Raw genomic sequence first — 21,510 nt, forward strand, 5'->3', positions numbered from 1 at the left:
CTTAGAGGAGAACATAGGCAGAACACTCTATGACATAAATCACAGCAAGATCCTTTTTGATCCACCCCCTAGAGAAATGGAAATAAAAACAAAAATAAACAAATGGGACCTAAGGAAACTTAAAAGCTTTTGCACAGCAAAGGAAACCATAAGCAAGACGAAAAGACAGCCCTCAGAATGGGAGAAAATATTTGCAAATGAAGCAACTGACAAAGGATTAATGTCCAAAATATACAAGCAGCTCATGCAGCTCAATATCAAAAAAACAAACAACACAATCCAAAAACAGGCAGAAGACCTAAATAGACATTTCTCCAAAGAAGATATACAGATTGCCAACAAACACATGAAAGGATGCTCAACATCACTAATCATTAGAGAAATGCAAATCAAAACCACAATGATGGGCTTCCCTGGTGGCGCAGTGGTTGAGAGTCCACCTGCTGATGCAGGGGACACGGGTTCGTGCCCCGGTCTGGGAAGATCCCACATGCCGCGGAGCGGCTGGGCCCGTGAGCCATGGCCGCTGAGCCTGCGTGTCCGGAGCCTGTGCTCCGCAATGGGAGAGGCCACAGCAGTGAGAGGCCCGCGTACCCCCCCCCACACACACAAAAAAAACCCCCAAAAAACCACAATGAGGTGTCACCTCACTGTGGTCAGAATGGCCATCATCAAAGCATCTACAAACAATAAACTGTGGAGAGGGTGTGGAGAAAAGGGAACTCTCCTGCACTGTTGGTGGGAATGTAAATTGATACAGCCACTATGGAGAACAGTGTGGAGGTTCTTTACAAAACTAAAAATAGAACTACCATATGACCCAGCATTCCCACTACTGGGCATATACCCTGAGAAAACCATAATTCGAAAAGAGACATGTACCACAGTGTTCACTGCCGCTCTATTTACAATAGCCAGGACATGGGAGCAACCTAAGTGTCCATCAACAGATGAATGGATAAAGATGTGGCAATATATACAATGGAATATTACTCAGCCGTAAAATGAAACAAAATTGAGTTATTTGTAGTGAGGTGGATGGACCTAGAGTCTGTCATACAGAGTGAAGTAAGTCAGAAAGAGAAAAACAAATACTGTATGCTAACACATATATATGGAATCTTAAAAAAATAATTGTTGTGATGAACCTAGGGGCAGGACAGGAGTCGAGATGCAGACGTAGAGAATGGACTTGAGGACACAGGGAGGGGGAAGGGTAAGCTGGGACGAAGTGAGAGAGTGGCATGGACATATATATACTACCAAATGTAAAATAGATAGCTAGTGGGAAGCAGCTACATAGCACAGGGAGATCAGCTCTGTGCTTTGTGACCACCTAGAGGGCAGGGATAGGGAAAGTGGGAGGGAAGCACAAGAGGGAGGGGATATGGGGATATATATATATATGTATAGCTGATTCACTTTGTTATACAGCAGCAACTAACACAACATTGTAAAGCAATTATACTCCAATAAAGATATTTTTAAAAAATCTGTGACTTGTGTTTTTCAAAATAGGATACTGTGCAGCATTCATGAGACAGAATTTAATATATTACTAAGTTTTTTGTGCATTCCTTGATCATGGTAAACTAGGACATGCTGTTCCATAAACAAATCCAGGAGGGAAAATGCACCATCTCATTTGAAGGATGCAAACATATTCAGTCAAACAAGAAACTGGCTCATCTGAGAGTTTTATAGCAAACAAGGACAGAAAGTAGTTTGCATAATTTTCTCATGCTCCTTTTATAGTGTTTATCTTTTATAAGGCTCTTTGGAACAGTTGCTAGCCACCTGTCAATAGTGTGGCCTTTTATAGACTCAACCTTTTATTGTTCTCATGCCCTTGACATATAGAAAAACAATCTTAGAAGGAGTCAGTGTTGAATAGGGTGGGCAACATACTAATTTTAAATTTAAAAGACTGTCTTTTGTAGACTGACATAAAGAGAGAGTTTTGAATGATGCGAAGAGAATAGGAATGTTATGAAATCTTCCTTAGGGGGAATAAAAATAAATTCATTATTTTATCAACACTTTTGGAAATTGAGTTAAGAATTATATTTAAAGCACTTAGTCAGTGTAAAACGAAGCCAAGTAGCATTCATTTAAAGTTGTTGTAACAATTTTGCATAATATTGCATCAGTTCCAAGTGAAAATATTTGTTTTGTGAGTCTAACAATTACATAAATATTTTGTATATGCAAACATTTGTTTTAACTTTTTAGTGGAATAAGATATCCAGTATGTTTTTCTCAATTTACATAAAATCTGTCAAGCTAAGTGTTCTACATGTATTTATTAACCTACATCCTAGAATTGCTTTCATGATACTGAATGAACACAATCCTACAAATCTGTATGCAGGAATACATTTCCATCCATAAAGGGACATTACCAAGCTCTTAAGTAGAAAGGTGCCTATCTTTTGTTTTGCACAATTAGATTCCAAGTTCTCTGTATATAATCATGAACAAGAATAATAAAGGAAGCAAGTTTCAAACCAATGGAAATTCTTCTATTCTTGTTAAAAATACAAACATCCTGATACACACACACATACACTCATGCAGACACACACAACCTTTCTAACACCACCATTTCCCACTCTTAGTAATATGTGATGTGGGGCTACAATTTAATATTGGTGCAGAGACCTATGAATTAAATATCATATTCTCATATTGTGCTTGGTAGACGACTTCATGTTTTCCTTGATAGAGTTTGCATATTGTGCTTTTCAAATTGCACTTTAAAACATTTGTACTTCTTGAAACATGGTAGCTAATTGGGCTGATAATTCTTAGCTGCCAAGAGCAATTTTAGATGTGGTCCTCTTTCTGTTCAGTATGTGATTATTTTAAGACTACTTGGAGGACAGAACTAGACAGCCCTTCATCAGGTGTGCAGTGGCGAAGATCTGATTTTTCAATAGGTCTGTTAATTGGACACAAGTGCAATACCCATGGTTTAATGAAAAGTTATGATGGCAGATAAGGTACCCTGCAAAGTGAATGAGTTTTCTTTAGGTTCAATTGTGATTATATTGCCACCTCTACTTTCACTGGTGCCTTCATGTGGTTTTTTTTTCCCCCTTTAGCCTAGTATTTTTATAGATCTCTAGAATTTTCTTGGGATACCTATCTTCTCGTTCTCAATGTAAATATACTTGGAATAAAATAAACCCAACAAAATCTATTACTAGCTGATTAATAGAACCTATGATAATATTTTTGGAATGGAAATTGAATTGAATTTGTATATAGAATGTATGCTTTTTCTAGTTATCTAAGTCAACTTTAGAAATGCTTATTCACTATCAATGTATATGAAATAGTGTAGAATTTTTCTCGAACTCAGTTTCTTTCTTTCTGTGGCATTGATATCAACCACGTAATGCCTTGGATAATAAAATCTGCAAACTAAATTCTCTCTTTTCTGAACAAAATAATTGAGGAAATTCATTCAAAAGCCAGCCATGAAAATTAAAAGACATGATCAAACCAAATGTTGCAGAAGATAGACAAAGTTCTGTTCTTAAGGAGCCGCTGAGTCAGTCTAATGTGATAAACAGATATTGGCAAACTATTATTTAATAAACTAATTGAAATTGTGGTAAACATGATGTGAGAGACATGTGGAGTGTTCTAAGAATGTGTAAGAAGGGATCTCTCCCTAATTTGATGTTAGTAAGCTATGGATCATTTTCAAAGTAACCATCATTCACTTTTATTTTTGAAGAAACTTATAAGAAAGACTGGAGTTTTCTGATCAAATTTGGTTTATAAGAGTAATATCTTCACCCATCCTTATTTTGTCTAGGGTAAATTTCAAACGTAATAGTTAACTAGTGTTGTATAGTTCTGCTTCATAGTTTTAGACGGTTTGTTTTTTAGTATGTGTGTTTTCCTTACTCAGTAATAACACACAGACTTAAAGTCAATCCACATTTTGTATACTCAGATTTCGGTAATAAAATATTAATTTTCATCAGTTAGTTGAAACACACCCATTAATAGTAGTACAACCTACCTAAAGAGTACAATTAAATATTTTTAAGTGCCAAATCTATAACTTTCCTATAAAAAATTTTTGTTTTTACTTGGAGGATAAAAGACTAACTTCTTAATAGTCCTAGTCTGATTCCTCAGTCTAATTTCATAATTAGTATCAAAGATTGGAAAACAAAATATCAAGAAGTTCTCCTGAATTACACCTGGATTTTACACTTTGAGTTAATGCAAGACACTTATATTTTGAAATTTAGACTTAATGGCATATAGCTTACTCCTAACTTGATGGTCCAACATAAACGTATCTTTATATGCTGTATTTAGGATGAGAAATAAAGATTACTGTTGTTCAAGTATGAAGGGGAAAAGGAATAAATAGCAAAGATTTATGGAATCAACTAAAATTTCGTACATATTACTGTGTTCCCTTGAGAAGGGTCCCACATTCTGATTTCCAAACTGGATTTTTAGGAAATCTCTAAGATAACATCAACAGACTTATGAATATATATTTTTCTTTGACAAATTAAAAATAAGATTAAAATATTATCAGGTATTCCATGTATACAGATGTAATAAACTCACTGACTTTCTTAGCTCATAAAGTTTTGACATCAGCACTCTGGGAAGGCTGTTTCCCTGAATGTATTTTAAGCCACTTGTAATTCTCTACATATGCATATGAACTTCATAAAGTAATGATATAGGTATGCCAAATTTTCATGCAACTGTAGTTAGTTAGTACAGTATTTTCAGTCAATCTGTTTTCTATTTACAACTCCATCATTCCATTTGTAATGAAGTTAACATATTCAACTTGTAAACATCTTCCTAGTTAAACAAAATTAAATGTTTAAATATAAGCACATTCTTCATATTTCATTCTTTGTAGATTAATCATTTTGTATAGGAGTATCTAAGTCTCAAGCTCTGAAATCTAGGACAAATAATAAAAATAAAAGTCAGAACTAGAGTGTAAAATCCAGGATGGTTTTTTTATTCATTTAAGATGTGAACTTGGCAAGTCACCTCCCCTCCTTGTCACTTGTTTTCCTCATTCATAGAGTGAATCTCTTGGCGTAGTTTAGTGGTTTTTACTTTTCAGCGACAGAAGCCTCTTCTCAGACAAAATCTATGTATAATCTCAACATACATAAAAATAAATAATAATAATGGAGCTTTTCTTAGGGAAGCAGCAATGAGGGAGGAAGGGAGTGGGGTGGGGCTGAGTGACCCTAGAGCTGGACCCTGTGTGCTGCTCGCCCCCTTCCCACACAGCCTATTGAAGATGGCTCTAGTCTACATCAAATAATTCCTCAAATGCCAGGGACCACATTTTGAAAATCATGTAATTATATGATTATTACATTTCTTTAAAATTCCAAAATAATGTAATCTCTATTACATAAATTGCTATCTGTCTATTAAAGCCTTGAGAATCCTATTATCTACCTTAAAAAAAGAAATGATATATGCAAATATAAGTAGGTTTTAATCTATGATAAGGATTCTAAGGTAAAAATTCCACATTTCATTTTAAAGCCACTGACTTAAGTATTCCATAAAATTGCTCCATAATGCCAAGTAGTTCATATTTAGGAAATGAATAAATTGATAAAACTCAAAGTAACCCTTTAACATGCAGAAAATTCCAAAAATCTTTTAGTTAAATTTTAATTCTCTTACCCATCTTTCTATTTCACTATGGAGATGAGAAAAAAAATTTTTTTTTTTTGTAAATTTAAAAGCAGAATGTAATAGAATGAAGAATTTTCCACTTCCCAGCTTTGGTTACAAGAAAGTAAACACTTCTGTCAGCACACACGTATGCAACTAATAGATTCTTTCAGTCATAGTATGTACAACAACAGAAAATGAGAGGGAAGAGAGCATATTCTACAAAATAGTTAATTGCCCCAGGAAAAGAAAAGTCTGCAGGAGACAAAGTTCTTCACAAGCAGCCATTTTCTTTGCCAGTTAGTGAAATGAATTTGATGGTTATGAGGCAGGAGCAATGGGTTTTCACTGTGACTAGTTTCTAATGTGAGCAAGGGTTCTCTACCTACCTAAAATTAAGAAAATGAATAAAAGCAAGTTTTCAGTAATCCCAAAAGGACTCAAAATGAACTTGTCCCAGCAGTTACCTTATATAGACTCTGTGACACAGTTCCCCTTCTGCAAAAATACTGAGAGTAGATCATTACTTTCCAACATTCATGTACAGAGACCTACTTTATAACACTTCAGGGAAGTTAATGTACTAGATCTTGAAGTGACTTTCTGGAACGTGAAGTAATGTGTAGTTTTCATCTAGTAGCACTGTTAACTCTTGTATCGTTTTTAGGTCCATGGGGCCGATGCATGGGAGACGAATGTGGTCCAGGAGGCATTCAGACCCGGGCTGTGTGGTGTGCTCATGTGGAAGGATGGACAACGTTGCATACTAACTGCAAGCAGGCTGAGAGACCCAGTAACCAGCAAAATTGTTTCAAAGTTTGTGACTGGCACAAAGAGTTATACGACTGGAGGCTGGGACCCTGGAATCACTGTCAGCCTGTGATTTCAAAAAGCCTGGAGAAACCCCTTGAGTGCATTAAAGGGGAAGAAGGCATTCAGGTGCGAGAGATAATGTGCATCCAGAAAGAGAAAGACATCCCTGCGGAGGATATCATTTGTGAGTACTTTGAGCCCAAGCCTCTTCTGGAACAGGCCTGCCTCATCCCCTGCCAGCAAGACTGCATTGTGTCTGAGTTTTCTGCCTGGTCGGAATGCTCCAAGACTTGTGGCAGTGGGCTCCAGCACCGGACACGTCATGTGGTGGCGCCCCCCCAATTTGGAGGCTCAGGCTGTCCAAATCTGACTGAGTTTCAGGTGTGCCAGTCGAGTGCCTGTGAAGCTGAAGAGAGCATGTACAGCTTGCAGGTGGGGCCCTGGAGCACATGCTCGATACCCCACTCGAGGCAAGTAAGACAAGCAAGGAGACGTGGGAAGAATAAAGAACGGGGCAAGGACCGAGGGAAAAGAGTGAAGGATCCGGAGGCCCGTGAACTGATCAAGAAAAAGAGAAATAGAAACAGACAGAACCGGCAAGAGAACAAATATTGGGACATCCAGATTGGATACCAGACCAGAGAAGTTATGTGTACTAACAAGACGGGGAAAGCTGCTGATTTGAGGTAACATTTTATTACCATTAAATAAGCGTGTCTCTCTGTCAAGACCATGGGCTAGAGAGTACTTAAGACCTTCTGTACTAAGTCCTGGAATTCATATGTGTACACCTAGGATGAGCTACCCCCAAGTGGGACATTTTCCACTTGAAGACATTTAAACTTTTGTGGTTTTCCTGAAGTTACCTCTGTTTTGTACATGTTTAAGCACTATACCACTAGAGGTAATTTAAATTTTCCTGTCAAAATCTAAAGCATGAGAGATTCTCCATGAGATGATATTGCTTCTTTAGGTCAGCAATGCTGTTTTCACCTATGATGGGGGAAAAAAAAAACGTAGTGGGCTGGCGTTTGGGAATTTTCAATTCAGATACTTATTTTAGTAAGAATAAGGCACACTTATAATCTCCCCAAGTTTATAGCATGTTCAGAATTACTCTATAAACAAAATCTAAACAACCACCCAGGGAGCTATACCTAAGAATAGTTCCTTTTACATTTAATAAAATGGAATAACTCTCCCCAGAGAAGAAGAGGGAAACCAGCAGAAAATAAGGTAAGTAAAGGTTATTTAATCATGAGTAGCTTACTTTAGAAAACGTGTAATTAATTGACTGCATTGTCTAGACAGAAATTATTTGTCAAATTATCTCTGGGTAAATAATGACTATATTATGAAAGACTTCTCATGCATGATTTATTTCTTGTGAAAATATTCATTGAGGATTATCTAAAGGGTATTATGTTTTCTGGATATTCTAAATTTTGCTCTTGGATAAGCCAGACCATCTGGGAGGGGCTTATGTGGATCATTTGCGTAATTGCTTCTTCTGAAATATTTATGCAGCTATGATTTGGACTGAACTGAGAGAAATTATGGCAACATCACTCAGAATTTTATATCATATTTATTGTAGAAATGACATTGGAAGTGTCATCTACTCCATTGCACAGTCTGTTCTCTTGATTAAAAACACATAAGATAAATTTCACTGAAGTCTCAACCCATGTGCTTCTGGTGAGCATCTGGATCGTTTTCCTTATGGCCCCTGGAAATCTTGTAATAGATCACGTTTTCCTATTTACCTTGGGAACATAAGTAGGACTGTGTGGCATGCATGTTGTTTACTAATACCCCCCACCGGCTTCATGTTCTTCTCACCCTCATTATTTTCTTTCATTCATTCTTGTCTAATGATTTTGCTATCTGTGGATTTTGAAAGCTGACTGAAAGCCTTTTTGGAGCAGGATATAGTTTCAATAAGTGAGTAAACAAACAATTGATGTATCTGCCTAAGACAATTTCTCTCATCATACCATTGTTCTGGTCGCTATTTTTAGGATATTTGCTACTCCCTCTTTGTACATACACAGTTGGATTTTCTTTCAGCCGTACAGTAATTTGCTCTCTCTCTGTTCTGAGGTCATCAATACAACTCTTTTCCTGGTCTTGCTAAAGGCTGCTTCTCCTGCCTTCATTCCCCAGGTTCCCTGTAACTCCTTGAGAGACAGAGGGAGAGGGAGAGGGAGTGTGGGTATCTGTGTGTATGTGTGTGTGTGTGTGTGTGTGTGTGTGTGTGTGTGTTCACCTCTGATTCTGTGTCATGGACATTTTAATTTCAATCCCTGTTTGATTCTTTTCTGACTGTCCTTTTCCTAGTGATTTTCTGATCTCTTTTCCTGAAGTATTACAGTTATATTAGTTACTTGGCTCCCACCATGTAATTGAATAAGCCTCCAAGGCAACTTGAGTTGTCTCCTGCTGTCGCTAGGTTAATATGCTGTAGACATTTAATTTCATGTTGACTACTCAATTAAAAGTATAATTAGGGTAGTAGCTACTACTGCATAGAGACTGATATTTCCATCCAGTTATTTGTAAGCAAATAGATATAAAAATCTGTAGATCCTCTGCCGGGTGCTTATATTCCATTAGAAATACCGTATCTATTCCAATAAAATGGTAGTTGCATGTATGTTATAACTTACTAGGGTATAAATTAAATATTATGTTAAATTGCTTCTTAATATTTCTCTTATTTGACAATTATATATAAGAATAATATGAATAAGTATATACGATTAAGAAAATTAGTCTTAGTAAAGAAGATACAACAATTAGGTATTTTGCCTACATTTTTCTCAAACATTACACCATACCAGTGAAGCTTTTTAAAGTGAAGAATGGATGGATAACTCCAACAAAGAACAGGACCACAGGTGAAAGACTTGATGATTAAAGTGTTTCATCTTATATCAAATTCAGAAACAATTTTATTGTGTAAGAGGATAAAAAAGTCATTTAGTAAGGCTAAAACAGTCCTATTACAATAACTAAATGAATTTATCTAAATAAACCTAAGAAGCTTGGGGAAGCAGTTTATAGGGCAAATAAAAATAATTTTAGTAGAATGCTGCTAAAACTTCAAAGCCAAAGATGATAGATTTCCCATGCTTTCTGCTTTCAAACAGACTAAAATCAGTAAGAATGAAAAACATGAATGCAAGTCCATCTTCTATGACAATAGGAAACAATCACAGTCCCAAACCACAATTGATAGAGAAGATTATAGATTCATTTTCAATCTATAAATTAAATAGATCTAATTGAGGGAGGAAAGTTAAAGGGGCATTATGTCTTTATAGCTTTCATGAGCACTCAAAATCTCTAAGAGTAACCTGAAACTTCTGAGGGGCCAGGTTAATGGCATGTTTTATGATGGCATGGTCTGTGTTAGTGAAAGGGCTGCTGAAGCATTCTTGTGTTCTGTTTGAAAACAGAATATGGCCTAATAACACTGAGGGAAACTCACTATGCCATTATTGCCAAGAAAAGACTATTAGTTTGATGGACTGGGGGATTAAAGTTTTGATGACCAGTGGAAGAGAATTCTAAATCATTACACACACCATGACACAGGGGGCTTCCCTGTGAACCAGTGATTTTCAGCCAGGCTTGAATAGAGTCTTACCCCAGGTCAAGAGTTGTTTTGAAAGTTTCAACAGACAGCTCTTCAAGAAACCAAACATATGAAAGAGAATATGATCTTCTGAATCAAAACCAGAAGTAATTTTAGTATTCAAAGAAGAGTCAAGAAAATAGAATTTTAAAAGTGATTTGACAGAGCTCAGAAAAGACAAGGAAGAGAATTATAAAACAAGTAAATAAATTCACATTACATGCAACAGTAATTGGAAAATATTCGGTGGTAAGAGGAGTCAGTGAGATGGAGAACAGTTTAAGAACATCAGCTCCAATTTTTTAAAAAGATGATGGGTCTGGAAAGGAGATCACTATATAAAATTCTGGGATTCCTAAAGATACGACCAGAAAAAGAACAGAAAAAAGATAAAACAAAACCCCCAAAATATAATAGAAGACTTTCCTGAAGTTGCAAGACTTTAATCCACAGATTGAAACTGCACAGGGCCAATATTCTGGTAGAGGAGGCTGAAATAATGTCCTCATGGAAGACCTGATATAGAACAATTTTATAAAGAGAGACAAAGAGACACCAAACCAAAGACCAGGTTAGTACCCAGTTCTGAAACACTAGAAGCATTTCCTTTATAGTAAAAAATGAGACAGGACTGCACATTATCTTCACTGTTAACATTGATCTGTAAGTATTAGTCAATGTAGTTGAAAAGAGAAAGAAATGAAAATTGGAAAACAGGCTGGAATATTAAGATTTTTCCAGATGTTATAGAAAACTTAAGATATTCAATTGAAAATATATTATAAACAATAAAATACCTCAATAGGGTGGATAGACACAAAGATAATATCTCAAAATCAATATATTCCCTAGATGCAAACAACAATTAGCTAAACATCATGGGCACAAAAAATTAAAATATCCCATTTACAATAGTAAAAATTCTGTTAATAAACCTAATTATAAAATTTCTGCACATAATACCAGACTTTGAAAGTACAAAAGTAAATGTGTGCCTTTCTAGAACATCTAATAAATATATGAATTGTCCCTACATTGTTACTATAAAATTAACAAGAGAAAAATAAGTAAAAGCCAGGAAAATTCTGAAAAATAAAAGTAGAGAGAAAAGACTAGTGTCACAAGATAATTAAATGCATTTTATTCTTTGTATAATAATAATTTTATGTTAGCACATAAATAATCAGATCAGAAAAGGGTCTAGAAAATAGCTCCCCAAAACCCTGCAGTATGGTGCCAATGGTGAAGGAGCATTTCCACGTTGGGAGAAAAAATATAATTTAATCAGTTTGTTTTTGTTTGGAGGGCAATTGCTTTGCCACATTAAGAAGAAGAAGAAGAAGGAAGGGGAAAAAAGAATTGTATCCCTTTTTCAGTTGTATACCCAAACAAAGTCCAGGTTCATTTAGTACTTAAAAATGTTTTCTTTTTAAATACTAGAAGAAAGGCTAGAAAGTTGAAGTCTCAAAATAAGGAAGGTATCTTTATGTGACCTATTAGGCCACAGAATGCAGAAAACATACAGGAAAAGATTCATCTATACGATTATATTTATTTGAATAAAGAAAATTTTGCTCAGGAATAATGTTAACCAATTAAAATCCAAGTAGCAAATGAAGAAAAAATATTTGTGATATGTAAAATTGACAAAGAGCTAGTTTTCTTAATACATAAAGAACTCCTACAAATCATTAGGGAAAAAGTCCAAAATCTAATATAAAAATCAGCATAAGTTTAAGACAATGAAAAGACGAGCCACACTGGGGAAAACATTTGCAAGACACATTTGATAAAGGGCTATTATCCAAAACATACAAAGAACTCTTAAAACTCAACAGTAAGAAAACAAACTACTGGATTAAAAAATGGACTAGAAACCTTAACAAATACCTCACCAAAGAAGATATACAGAAGGCAGATTAAACATATGAAAAGATGCTCCACATCATATGTCATCAAGTAGATGCACATTAAAACAACAATATGATACAACTACACACCTATTAGAATGGCCAAAATCCAAAATAACAGCAACACCAAAAGCTGGTGAAGATGTAGAGCAACAGGAACTCTCTTCTACGTTGCTGGTGGGAATGCAGAATGGTACCGCCACTTTGGAAGACAGTTTGGCAGTTTCTTACAAAACTAAACATACTCTTACCATATGATCCAGCAATCATGCTTCACCAAGAATGTACCCAAAGGAGCTGAAAACTTATGTCCACACAAAAATCTACACATGAATGTTTATAACAGCTTTATTCATAATTGCCAAAACTTAGAGGCAACCAAGATGTCCTTCAGTAGGTGAATGGATCAAGAAACTGTGTTACATTCAGACAATAGAAGATTATTCATTGCTTAAAAAGAAATGAGCTATCAAGCCATGAAAACACATGGAGGAAACTTAAATGCATATTACTAAGTGAAAGAAGCCAATCTGAAAAGACTGCATACTGCATGATTCCAACTATAATATATGGCATTGTGGAAATGGCAAAGCTATGGAGACAATAAGTAGATCTGTGCTGCCAGGGGTTAGATGGAAGGGAAGGGTGAATAGGCAAGGCACAGAGGATTTTTAGCACAAACTACTCCATATAATACTGTGATGGTTGATATATGTCCAAACCCATAGAATGTACAACACCAGACGTGAGTCATAATATAAACTATGGGCTTTGGGTGATAATGATGTGTCAGTGTTGGTTCATCAGTTGTAACAGATGTACCACTCTGGGGGATGATGGTAATGGGTGAGGCTATGCATGTGTCAAGGCAGAGGGTATATGGGAACTGTTTATATTTTCAACTCAATTTTGCTGTGAACTTAAAACTGCCCTAAAAAATAAAGTCTATTAAAATCAGCAAAGGACAGGATCAGGTCAGAGAAAATATGCTAATCTTCAATCATAATTAAGAAATATAAAACATTTAAAATCTCATTTTCACCTGTCAAATTAGCAAATAAAAATGTTTGATAGTGTATCAGGGATTACAGCCTCCAGGTTTGGTGATTCACTAAAAGGACTCAGAGGAATCAGCATATAGTTGCATTCATAGGTAAGATTTATTATAGTGAAAGGATGCAAAGCAAAATCAGCCAAGGGAAATGTGCATGGAGAAAAGATGAGAGGAAACCAGAAGCAAGCTTCCAGGGTCCTCTCCCTGAGGAGTTTCGCAGCCTACGCTTAACTCCTCCAGCAAAGAGCTGCAACAACACTGGCAAGGCATTGTCTACTTGGGAAAGCTCACTAGAGACTCAGTGCCCCCAAGCTTTTATTAGCAGTTGATCACATAGGCACCCTCAACCTGGCATGTACAAAAATTCCAAACTCCCAGAGGGAAAGCAACTATTCACCATAAACCACATTGTTTAGACAAACAAATTAGGCACAGAGAGCCACTTTATCATTTAGAGCAGTTTTATCATTTAGAGAAAATTTTATATCAATATAGGGAACTGTTTACCAGGTAAGTTCCCAGATGCCAGCCAAAGGCCAATCCTGCAAACAGACCTTGTATGGATAGAAGTCTGAGACTTGCTTGCTATTTTATCAACAATAGTATTTAATATTAAAGAAATGGGGGAAAGAGTTGCTCTTATACAGTTTTGGTGGGGGCAAAAATAGGTACAAACATCTGAAAAATAATTTTATAATACATGGCAAAATTCAGAATACACGTTCCTGGGCTTCCCTGGTGGCGCAGTGGTTGAGAGTCCGCCTGCCGATGCAGGGGACACAGGTTTGTGCCCCTGTCCAGGAAGATCCCACATGCCGCGGAGCGGCTGGGCCCGTGAGCCATGGCCGCTGGGCCTGCGTGACCGGAGCCTGTGCTCCGCAACGGGAGAGGCCACAGCAGTGAGAGGCCCGCATACCGCAAAAAAAAAAAAAAAAAAAAAAAAAAAAATACACGTTCCTTTGGCAGTGATTTTATTCCTGGAAATTTTTTCTAAAATATATCTGTGTAAATATGTGTACATCTCTCATTGTAGCATGATTTGTTACAGAAAAACAATCTAAATCCAACCAATAAAGGACTACTTAAATCATGGTGCTTCCACATGTGGAATGCCATGTAGTTATTACCAAATAAGATACGTATCTCAATCAATGCAGGCCGCTGTAACAGAGTATCATAGACTAGGTGGCTTATAAACAACAGAAAAAAATTTTCTCTCACAGTTCTGGAGACTGAGAAGTCCAAAATCAAGGCATCAGCAAATCTGGTGTCTGGTAAGGGCCCTCTTCCAGGTTGCAGACTGCTCACTTCTCATTGTATCTTCTCATGGCAGAAAGAGGAGAAGAGAGCTCTCTCTAGGGTTCCTTTATAAGTGCACTAATCCCATTCATGAGAGCTCTACCCTCATGATTACCTCTGAAAGGTCCCACCTCCTAATAACATCACACTGAGGGTTAAGGTTTTCAACATACGAATTTTGGGGGCACACAAACATTCAGTCCATTGCAGTATGTGACTTCTAATTAAACATAAGGGAGTAAAGGTAGTTTTATTTTAATTCACTGCCTGGAAATTAGCCAGAAATACCAATAAAGGAAATAATCACTTCTATTTGCAGTAAAAAAAAAAAAAAAAAAAGAAAGAAAGAAAGAAAGAAAGAAAGTATCCACATGAAAAATCCAGATCTAAAGGATGGAGGAATCTAGGACTTGAGGTGGGGAGATTCCTTTAAAGTAATTAGGGCCCAATCCAGGAAGATCCATTCAAGAATCTTTTCCTTGGACTATCTCAGTCTTGGGAGGTGGGCATGGACCATCCACAGAGGCGATAGGAAAAGTCCCTTAGGATCCAGTTCCTCACCCTAGAAACACAGGGGAAGTATAGCTGGAGGAACAGAACAAAACTCCCCTCATCTCTTGGCTGAGTTGAGTTGTCAAGTGAAGTGGAGAAGAAGGGGATATAGGAGGCAGACATTTCTAGATTGAAGCAAGCATAGCTTTAAGGCTTGTAAGATCTAAGGCTTTGCTGTAAGCCAACCTCACATCTGGAAAGCTTTTAGCTGTCCCAACTCACCAATTCCTGAAATAAAGACCTGACTATGCATTTCAAAGGCACATGGTTCAGGAATAACTATGAAATCTGCTATATGTAATACAAGAAGTACTTAGTGGAAGTAGAGCCTACTTTTGAAAATAACCTTCCTTTTGAACACGCATTGTTTTGTTGTATTGTCTGACAAAGGCAGTTAGTTGTAATTATAAATCTAATGGAAGCATTGCCAAAAAGTGTGGAAAATTCAGCCCAGTAAATTCCTGATGGAATAAGAATTAGAATTTAAAACAGATTTCTGTTGGCTAAGACAAAAAAAAAAGTAGCTTTATCCAGCTTCCAGATAACTCCATGAATCAGACATTTTAGGCACAAATACATAAGGATAAAAAATAACTGGGTCCATAAACATAGTCAACTCATCTTTGACAAAGAAGCAAAAACAATACAATGGAGCAATGATAGTCTCTCCAACAAATGGTGCTGGAACAACTGAATATCCACGTGCAAAAAAAGGAATCTAGACATAGACCTTACACCCTTCACAAAAATTAACTCAGCCTCCAGCAACCAAGATGTCCTTCAGTAGGTGAATGGATAAAGAAACTGTGTTTACATTCAGACAATGAAATATTATTCAGTGCTAAAAAGAAATAAGCTATCAAGCCATGAAAACACGTGGAGGAAGCTTAAATGCATATTACAAAGTGAAAGAAGCCAATCTGAAAAGGCTACATACTGTGTGATTCCAACTACATATGTGATATTCTGGAAAAGGCAAAACTGTGGAGACAATAAAAAGATCAGTGTTGCCAGGGATTATATAGGAGGAAGAGATGAATAGGGAAGGTTTTTAGGGCAGTGAAAGTACTGTGTATGATATCATAATGATGGATATATGCCATTGTACTTTCAAACTCAGAATGCACAACCCCAAGACTGAACCGTAATGTAAACAGTGGACTTTGAGTGATTATGATGTGTCAAAGTAGGTTCATCCTTGGTAAAAAATGTACCTTTCTAGTGAGTAATGTTGGTAATGGGGGAGGCTGTGCATGTGTGAGGGCAGGGAGTATATGGAAAATCTCTGTGCCTTCCTCTCAATTTTGTCGTAAAACTAAAACTGCTCTAAAATAAATAATCTTTTTTAAAAACTGGGTAATACATGAAGAGGAAAATAATCTAGTAACTCCTAGAAATACTGACAAATTGGAGTACTTTTCTCTCATTTTGTCATCAATTTTCTTTTTCTTTTTTTAGTCTCTATATAAATTCAACCTTAGTATTTCAAATAGTAATGAATCATGCTCAAGTGACTTTCTGATTTTTTTCCCTAAACTCATGCTTTTTTGACATACCCTCTAAACTTCAAACTTAAATCTGTTGAATAGGAAATTGTATTTCTTCTCAACATAGTCTCTCTCTTTATGCCTGATTCCTATTTTACTCTAGGATACTTGTTAACTACTCCATCCTTCTCTTTTAGGCTTGCTCTCTAGAATGGTCATATAAAAGTTCAATATAAAGCTACTGGCTTTACAACAGTCTGAAAATTCCGCTCAGTCAACAAGAGGGGAATTTAAGTAATGGATAATTATGAGAAATAAGTACTCAGTAAGAATAGGGAAACCTGTGCACTCATGGCTCCACAACATTGAACAAGTCATTTAAACCTTCTGGGACTCAGTTTTTTTTCACCCATAAACCATATGTGTGTATGGCAATGGGCAGTGATGAGCGAAAGAAGGAGGGATGTTAAAAATTCTCTAAAGGCCTTCCAAGTTTTGTGATTCCAATGAACCTTGAACCAAAACCATACCTAAAATTGTCATATATATTTTTCTTGGCTGAAAGTTAATTTTCAACGTGTTCCACAAATCGGTTCATTGTGAAACATGGAAATGAATGTATATGCAGTGCCTGTAGAATAAGACCACTCTCCTGGTCTTGAAAGTAACTGCAAGATTTTTCCTCAGTTGATGTGGTGCATGGTTCCTGAGGGCCCATTCCCAGGATATGACTGTGAATCAGTGCAACTGCAAATCTTATCCTGACCTTACCAAAAAGGAGGGAGTAAATTGCCCACTTCTTAAAGTAATATTGACTAGTTTTAGGTTATTCAGAATCCATTTATAAAATTACTACCTCTCATGCATAAATAGCAGGCTTTTAGATTAAAAACTTTCTGTAATATCCCCAGTGTCGATTTGCCTGCCAGATACTCACCAGCATTTCTCAGGAGCTTGCCTCAGCTGCTTTCTGGCCACATCTGTAGTTAATATGTAGTTAATATGTCCACATTCTTTTGTAGATAATATATGGCTAACCAGAAAACCTTTACTTTTCTCAAAATGTAGAACTAACTGGGCATAACTGGGCATAACTGACCCTTAGAGAGTCACTCGCAGAACTTCCAGATCCTGCTTATGTGCCTGGAGCAGCACATTAATAAGCCTTCCCAGTTCTCTTCTTCCTGGTTGGGCTCTACCCACGGGAGGCAGCAGCAGTCTATCAGAAGGTGGGAAGAGAGGGGTGTTGGGGTGTTCATTCTGTCTTCTGGGGTCAGCAGTGCCTGAGTTCCTCTAACAAAAGGCTTCAGCCCCTGCCCAGCAGCCCTCTCCTACTGCTCTGCATCTAGCTCAGTGCTGCTAAAATCCTTTTCTTGGTCCCTTGGTCACCTTGGGGTGATAAATTTCCCATAGCTGCTAGCCCCAGAGTTCTTCACCATCCCTTGGCGATATAACACTGCCCTTGCTGTTGCTGTTGTTAATAATCCTTTTATTAAACTCCTCTGAATTAACCCATGTGAGTTTGTAATTTGTTTTCTGCTAACCTTGACATATACTAGAGTACAATATTAGAGCCAGAGAACTACTACTGTGTCATTGCTGGTTTACTTATTAACTTAGTCTTTATTTACCCCCATTCAACTAAGACAGTGCCTAGCCTCCAATAAATGTTTGTCAAAGGCTTAAAATTTAAGAGAGTGTTTGGTCTTGGAACTTGAGTCTTATAGTGAATAATATGGAGTCAAGTAAGGCCAATGGGAAAATGGAAATTTCTGTAGATTCTGAAGAAAGTAACCAAAATATGTAAATAACTCGAGAGATAAGTCATATTCAACTAAGAGAAAATAGAATATATAGAATGTAGAATATAGATATTAGACCATTCCAGTGACATCACTTAGAATATATTTCAATATTATTGTGCCTGGTTAACACCAAACAATTGCTGTTGCATAATTAGATAAAATATATATTCTATAGAACATAGAAAATGTACCATTCCTAATATTGTAAACGTATTCCAATAGTTTCTGAGTGTTAGCTTATTTAGCTTAATCTTTAGTCCATTTATTAGCATTTTTAGTTATACTGTAAGCGTATTATTTCTGTTTTTACATCTTGAAGCCACTATGCTACTTAGTCATAACTATCAATTAATTGGTGTTGATGACAGCAAACTAAAAGGCTAATATTGTCAATATCCACCTATAAACTTATATCAAATTCAGAAATATCAGTGTGACCCTCAGAGTCACTTCCCCATCCTAAGGTACCACTGTCTCATCATGCCTAGGATATCTTCACCTCTCCTACATCTGTCTCTGTTGCCTCCCAGGAGTATTTTTGGTTTAGATGATGATGCTATCATGAGACAATTAAAAGGAAGTTCTTAGGCAGCTTTTAAAATATGTTTAACTTACAGGAAAGCATTTAGGGCCAGGGCTATCCTTAAGCCACAGTGTAGATATCAATGCCGAATGTTCCTTTACATAAACTTTAAAGTCCATTCCAACTGCCTCATTTTTTCCTCAGAGCTTTATTAATATCTCCCATTTGACTGTTCTAAGTTTAGCTTTTTTCCTTGAGCTGGTGTGAGAGCATGTTTCCTTGTGAAACTTCCTTGAGCGGGCACTTCCTTAAGCAGCCTGGCCACTGACTGGGCAGTGACCTTGCATCTCCTTGGCAGCAATTTTGATTTCATCCATTGTTCTCTTTTATTTGCTGGAATTCTACCAGCTTTATATGGGTAGTACTGAATCTCTGTCTGACTGGAACATAACAAGAAGAATTTCAATGGGAGGAAATACTTTCAAAAGGAAAAAAATCTACATGGGATAAGGATTTTAATAAATCATTCACACATTATTTGTATAACCTAATTAAGAATATGCTCACTCTTAGAATCTACTAATACATTGTATTAGTAACTTCATGTGTTTTGTCTTATTTCTTCCTTAAAGTTGTTACTTATATATTGGGCATTATTTTAGGCCTCTTCTCACACTTTCACCTTACTGTGTTCTTTATTGTTCTAATTTTGTATCATTTTATTATAGGTCAATTATCCAGTTTTTTTCCCCAAAGTTTTTTTGGCAGATATTTTTTTCTCTATTTAGTATAGATATGTGGTTATTGATACTACATTTTAAAAGAATGTGATCATGGAAAATTTGTTTGGGTAGCATTTACCAGGATGGCAGTTGAATTGTAAATGAACAAAATAACTGTGCTGTGCTTAATACAAGAAGCCATTGTACTTTGAAGATCTTGGAATGTTGGTACAGTCATGTACAGTGTAGAGAGCTGGAACAAATAAAGCATGTTTTTGATTAAAAAATAAATTTTGACTGATACATTTTGGATTTTATATAGGGTTTCACAAAGTTTATCAAAAATGCAGGTCTCTGGCAGGTTCATGTCTATCAGGGATCCTGTATAGTAAAATTTAAAAAGAAATAGGTGAATTAAATTATGGTAGACATTGTATAGTTTCAGCTCTGTGGAAAGCATTGTTCCTGCACTTGATATCTTTAATTCTATGCATGAGAAACAAGGAGAAAAAAAAGTGAAAAAAATAAGTAAAATTACTTTAAATTACTCTAACTCCATGTAGACCCAGAAAGTTTTTGTCCTTTATGAGTTGTATAATACATAGTTCATAGTTGGTAAAAATACTTGATGGAAAGATAAATCTAAGATAAAATGCCTAAAGTTTTCAAGAGAAAGCTGCATCTGTATTGACTAGAATAATTTGATAAGGCAACAGAATTTGACCAAGTTCCCCAAAATGGATTATATTTACCTACGTGTGGTGTGATGGGAAAAGTGAGCATTCCAAGTTAAACATAAGTTTTAAAAAAAATCTCAGAATTGAGAATGAGCAGGTTATTTGTAGAGGAGAAGATAGTAAGAAGTAAGTAAGTAAGAAGATAGTAAGGCAAAGAAATTTGAAGGTTTTTCCAGTAAGCAGGGACAGAATTATGTTCACAAACAGGAATGGCATGCAGAATGAATTGGAGGGCCCAGATTTTAGAGTATGGACAGCCAGGGCTTAGGTCATATTTATAATCCAAGAATGGGATGAGGAATACCTGGATCAAGGTATCAGTGCTGGGAATATTGAGGTCAAACAGACAATACAGAATCAATTTAGGAGTAAATTCAATCTTGGCAATTTCCATTGAAAAGTTTGACTGTATCTTTGTTCTCTGCTTGCTATGAGCCTCTAATTTCCGCAACTGTGACCAATAAATGACAAAACGCTAGGATAGTTGGGTTAGCTAAAATGGAACACTGGCAAGTAGTAGAAACAGAAAGAAAAGAAGTTGCCTTTCCTATTTTGGTGGTCAGCTATTTCATGCTCCTCAAATAATATATAGACTTTAAACTGGCCATTTTATTTGGGGTCCCACTTACATAATAGATCATAGCCAAGGGTGCTGTGGGATGATGCCAAAGCACTGAAGCTGATCCCTGACTGTCCCTGTGGATACATTTTCATGATGATGATAACTAAGGTTTTCTTCTACTCTTTGTTAAACATGTCCACGTATATCACTTTTGAGCCTTATAATTATGTGTGCTAGCCAAACTCTACACTCCCCAGGCTTTACCCTTTCAAAAAAGAAAAGAAAGAGATGTGAAAGAGGTTTCTTTTTAATAATCACTTCATTCTCCTCACTCCCCACCACCAAGTCTGCCCAAGTCTGTGAAGGGGTGTGGCTTAGCTTTTTTCTTCTAGATTATGAATAAGGAAGAAGGACTCCTAATTAAGGCATAGTAGATTAGTGGGGGGATGGGAATAGGACCCAACTAGCAGGAGGCAAGAGAGGCTCCCAAGGCACAAAACTTAAGGATTCACTGACTCTCAGGGGCCTGCCAGTGCCTCCTTCAGTTTTGCTCCATAGGCTCTTAGCCTGACTTAGCCTCACCCTGGGTCAGAAGAGCAGTGAGTTGGCTGATGGTCTGAGGACTCACATGTCCTCTCTTCCAAAGGCTGTTCATCATCTGTATCTATAGAAGTCCCTATTGTATGTTTAATCTTTTATTTGAAAAATAAGT

The 21,510-nt window shown here is 36.5% G+C and overlaps 1 protein-coding gene across 1 annotated transcript in view; it reads left to right on the forward strand.

Annotated features, from left to right (window-relative positions):
- The window catches only part of THSD7A (thrombospondin type 1 domain containing 7A), a 448,162-nt gene that overhangs the window by 180,996 nt on the left and 245,656 nt on the right, over positions 1-21,510 (forward strand). Inside the window, exon 2 of the mRNA XM_082632651.1 lies at positions 6,362-7,193. Coding sequence (XP_082488777.1) covers positions 6,362-7,193 — 832 coding nt within the window. The remainder of the gene's footprint in view (positions 1-6,361; positions 7,194-21,510) is intronic.

Source organism: Mesoplodon mirus (genome assembly GCF_964341445.2).
Source record: "Mesoplodon mirus genome assembly, chromosome: 9".
Taxonomy (NCBI): Eukaryota; Metazoa; Chordata; class Mammalia; order Artiodactyla; family Ziphiidae; genus Mesoplodon; species Mesoplodon mirus.